Source organism: Zophobas morio, unplaced genomic scaffold, assembly GCF_036711695.1.
Source record: "Zophobas morio isolate AGI-343-1 ecotype UQ-CSIRO unplaced genomic scaffold, CSIRO_AGI_Zmor_V1 ptg000028l, whole genome shotgun sequence".
NCBI classification, from domain to species: Eukaryota; Metazoa; Arthropoda; class Insecta; order Coleoptera; family Tenebrionidae; genus Zophobas; species Zophobas morio.
In genome coordinates, this window is record NW_026972133.1 from 1,988,627 (window position 1) to 1,993,231 (window position 4,605).

Here is a 4,605-nt window from a genome sequence, read left to right on the forward strand (position 1 = left end):
CGCGGAGCGACATTTTCGAAGAAATCGGTACGAAATGCCTAATTTATCGAAATTTCAAAAATTTCGATATTTCAACCGTCGATTCTGGAAAAACGGTTGCAGCTATCAAATAGTCGAGGCCGGAAGTGAGTTCTACGGCTCGAAATCTACAAGAAAATGTACTCAGTTAGGTTTCGAAAATGTCAAAATTTCGGCGAAGTTTGAAGAAGGGGGGACCATTGGAAAATTTTCACTTTTAAAAAAGTCGTCTCAAAATTCTGAAAAAATTCAGGGACGTAGATCTCGACGGGCTGATTCCAAAAATATAGCTTGTTAATGGTCGCGGAGCGACATTTTCGAAGAAATCGGTACGAAATGCCTAATTTATCGAAATTTCAAAAATTTCGATATTTCAACCGTCGATTCTGGAAAAACGGTTGCAGCTATCAAAGAATCGAGGCCGGAAGTGAGTTCTACGGCTCGAAATCTACAAGAAAATGTACTCAGTTAGGTTTCGAAAATGTCAAAATTTCGGCGAAATTTGAAGAAGGGGGGACCATTGGAAAATTTTCACTTTTAAAAAAGTCGTCTAAAAATTCTGCAAAAATTCAGGGATGTAGATCTCGATGGGCTGATTCCAAAAATATAGCTTGTTCATGGTCGCGGATCGACATTTTCGAAGAAATAGGTACGAAATGCCTAATTTATCGAAATTTCAAAAATTTCGATATTTCCACCGTCGATTCTGGAAAAACGGTTGCAGCTATCAAAGAATCGAGTCCGGGAGTGAGTTCTACGGCTCGAAATCTACAAGAAAATGTACTCAGTTAGGTTTCGAAAATGTCAAAATTTCGGCGAAATTTGGACCATTGGAAAATTTTCACTTTTAAAAAAGTCGTCTAAAAATTCTGAAAAAATTCAGGGACGTAGATCTCGACGTGCTGATTTCAAAAATATAGCCTGTTGATGGTCGCGGAGCGACATTTTCGAGGAAATCGGTAGGAAATGCCTAATTTATCGAAAATTTCAAAAATTCTACCAATTCTACCAATTCCAGACAAAATTTGATACTTAACAGAAATACTAATTGTTGATAATGTAAAATTTGGCAAAATCTAATTTTAGAATTTTTCAACGAAGCGGGATTTGTATTGTACTTCAGGGGCGAGGAAAATTCTCTCCAAATTCGAAATAAATTTCGAACACATTTTCATTTAATACCGGGATTAATGGACATTCATAATCTGTCATTCCTTGACCTAGTTACAAATATAAAATCCCCAAAAACTTTTCGAGGTTATGTTTTTATTTTACCAGCGAAAAAAGCCAAATAACATGGTATTTGTAACTAACCCCCCACAAAAACCTACCCTCTTAACAAAACTAATAGTTTTTAGCATAAAACACCCATGGCTTCGCCACGCAGCTCCCTCAGAGACCAACTAATGCACACCAATGGAACCAGCCCCCACGAAACCATCACCATAATAGTTCCCAGCCTCTTCTACACAACAATCACCACCATCATCGTGTCGCTGCTAAAAACAAAAATCGAAAACCTACCCCTCCAGTTCTGCATCGAATTCGCCACTCTCGTGCTCCCCATAATCCTCAACGTGACAGTTTTAGCCGACCACAACCTCGAAGTACTAACAACCTCCTTCATAATATGTCTCAGCGTGCTCTTCTGTCTCCTACCATTCAAACCTCACTCCCCCAAGTCAGACGTCCCCCAAACCCCCGACTTAATCACCAACAGCCGCTCCACAATCAACATAATCTCCGTGGTGGCAATCCTCGCCGTCGATTTTCTGATTTTCCCCCGCCGCTTCGCCAAAACTGAGACATTCGGCCATAGTTTGATGGACGTGGGGGTGGGTTTGTTCGTGTTTTCGAACGGAATCGTCGACGGGGGGAAAACCGACCTAGGGAAAGCGCTGAAAGGGTCCATCCCGTTGTTTGTTCTAGGGGGCACCCGCTTCGTCGTCACCCGACAAATCGACTATCACGTCCCCGTGTCCGAATACGGGGTTCACTGGAATTTCTTCATCACTCTAGCCGTGACGAAAATTTTCGTATCCTTGATTTTCACTGTCGTAAACGTGCGGTTTATTTGGATAAACGCCACGTTGTTGATGATTTCGCACGAAGTTTTGCTTCAGAGCGGACTGGCCAATTTCGTCATGAAGAACACGAAGAGGAAGGATTTTGTTTCGGCTAACAAGGAAGGTTTGGTGTCGAGTGTGGGCTACGTTTATTTGTACTTGTTTTCGGCCTATTTTAGTTATTTCGTTGGTTTGAAGAGAGGCAAGGGGCGTCGCAAAACCTCGATTTTAAAATTTGTTTTGTGTGCGTTGGTAACACTGGTGGGGTCGATGATTTGTCAAAATTATTTCGGAATTTCGCGCAAGTTGGCCAACCCGGCGTACTGTTTTTGGGTTTTGTTTATAGGGACTTTCATGACGGGACTTTATTATGTTTTTGGGAGACTTCTAGAGGACGTTTTGGGGTCCAAGTTGCACGTAAGGGTTCAGTTGCCTTTTATTTTCCGAGCGATCAATTACAACGGGTTGACGTTTTTTCTTGTTAGTAATTTATTAACGGGAGTAGTGAATATGGTCTGTGATACACTGGCAGTTGGCACCACTGCTAGTTTAGTGATTATTTGCGTCTACATGTTTATCAACTGTTCGACAGTTTGTGTTCTGTATAAGAAACAGATGAAGTTAAAATTTTAGATTTTATTGTAATTTTTACGAAGTTATAGAATAATTTATGTAAAAAAATGTATACAAAATTAAGTGTCATATTAGTCACAAATAAAACGTCACATTAGTAACGGTTAAATTCGTTAAAGTGCGAACTTTTCCCCTCCACTATGGCAGAGATACCATGGGTTCCCTGAAAAGTAAAAGTGGTTTCAATCAGCACTACCACACAACCGAAAAACTCTAGCAGACCTTGAAATTTGTTTTTAAAATAATGATGTTGGCATTACAAAAGGTGTTGCCAACATCATTTTTTTAACATTAAATTTCAAAGCCCACTAGACATTTTTATATCAGTTTGCTGTCATTAAATTAAATCAAATTAAATTAATAAAATGGTCACGACGTAACTTAAACCACTTATATTTTTAGCTTCAGATTACTACAGACAAAAATTAGATTTTGTGTTAAGTGTGTATTTTATTTATTTTTTATTTAAACCAAAAACCCAAGAACTCAAATCCAATAATTCCAAAAAATGAAAAGTACTAAAAATATCCAAAAAAAGTCAAAAAGTCGCCAAAATATTGAAAATATTAAAAAACTTAAAAATATCCAAATATCAAAAATTTTAAATATCCAAAAAATCGGGGAAGAAAAAATATCAAAAAAATCCGAAAAATGGAATTAATCCAAAAAATTAGAAAAAAAAAAACAAAGAAACAAAAATGTAAAAAATCCATACAATTCGAAAAATCAAAGAAAAATCCAAAAATTTTTGAAGATCAAGAAACCCAATAATTCCAGCAATCCAAAGAGCGAAAAACAACCCAAAAAAAGCCCAAAAGATTCAAAAATCTAAAAAGTGGGAAATAGTTCAAACATCTAAATAATCAGAGATTTAAAAAAAATCGAAGAATTAAAATTATCCGAGTAATCGAAAAAATTAAGTAATTACAAAAAAATTCGGTTAAATAACAAAAAATCTAAAAAACCCAAGAAATCCAGTTATTCCAAAAAAATGGAGAAAACAAAAATTCATAATTCCAAAAATCTCCAAAACTCAAGAAACAAACCCTATTTTAGGTGAAAAAAATCCAAAAAAATACGAAATATGCGAAAGTTCTGAAAAATTAAAAAACCCAAGGAATGCAAGAAAACCAAAAACATAAGAAATCCGATGATTCACGAAATTGTAAAAATTCCAAAAAATCAAAGAATTTAAAAAATCCAGAAATGCAATAATCCAAAAAATTCAAAAAGTCGAAGATCTAAAAAAAATGCAAAAAACAAAAAACTTCAGAAATCCAATATTTCCGAAAATCTAAGAAAGAATGATCCAAGAAAAAAGAAAGAATTTAAAAAATCCAAAAATGCAATAAACTCAAGAGATCCAAAATTGGCAACAATTTCAAGAATACAAGAAACAAATCCTAAAGTGAAGAAAAATCCAAAAAAATTCAAAAAACAAGGGACTCGCGAAATCCAAGAATCCAAAATATTGAAAATTTCCAAAAATTTTTAAAATATCCAAATATCAAAATTTTAGAAATCGGAAAATCCAAAAAATCGTGGAACAAGAAAAAAATTATCCAAAAAATCGGAAAAATTGAATTAATCCAAAAAATTAAAAACAAACAAAAAAATTCAAACAACTCAAAAAATCGAAGAATTCAAAGAATTCAAAAAATCAAAAATTTTTTAAATCTAAGAAACCCAATAATTTCAGCAATCCAAAGAATGAAAAGCATACCAAAAAAATTAAAAAACCCAAAAATTTCAAGAAACGTAAGAAACGCAAAAAATTCAAGACATCCAATAATGCCAAAAGTCTAAAAAATGGAAAATAGTACAAAAATCTAAAAAATCAGAGAATAAAAAAATCAAAAAATTTAAATCATCCAAGTAATCCAAAAAA

At 34.5% G+C, this 4,605-nt stretch overlaps 1 protein-coding gene across 1 annotated transcript; it reads left to right on the forward strand.

Annotated features, from left to right (window-relative positions):
* The first annotated feature begins 1,241 nt into the window (after positions 1 to 1,241).
* LOC135136905 (uncharacterized) lies at positions 1,242 to 2,818 on the forward strand. Its single transcript, XM_064066369.1, has 2 exons — positions 1,242 to 1,317; positions 1,370 to 2,818. Exon 2 carries the CDS (start codon positions 1,389 to 1,391, stop codon positions 2,715 to 2,717), a length of 1,329 nt encoding a protein of 442 aa, XP_063922439.1. The 5' UTR covers positions 1,242 to 1,317; positions 1,370 to 1,388; the 3' UTR covers positions 2,718 to 2,818.
* Positions 2,819 to 4,605: the final 1,787 nt, after the last annotated feature.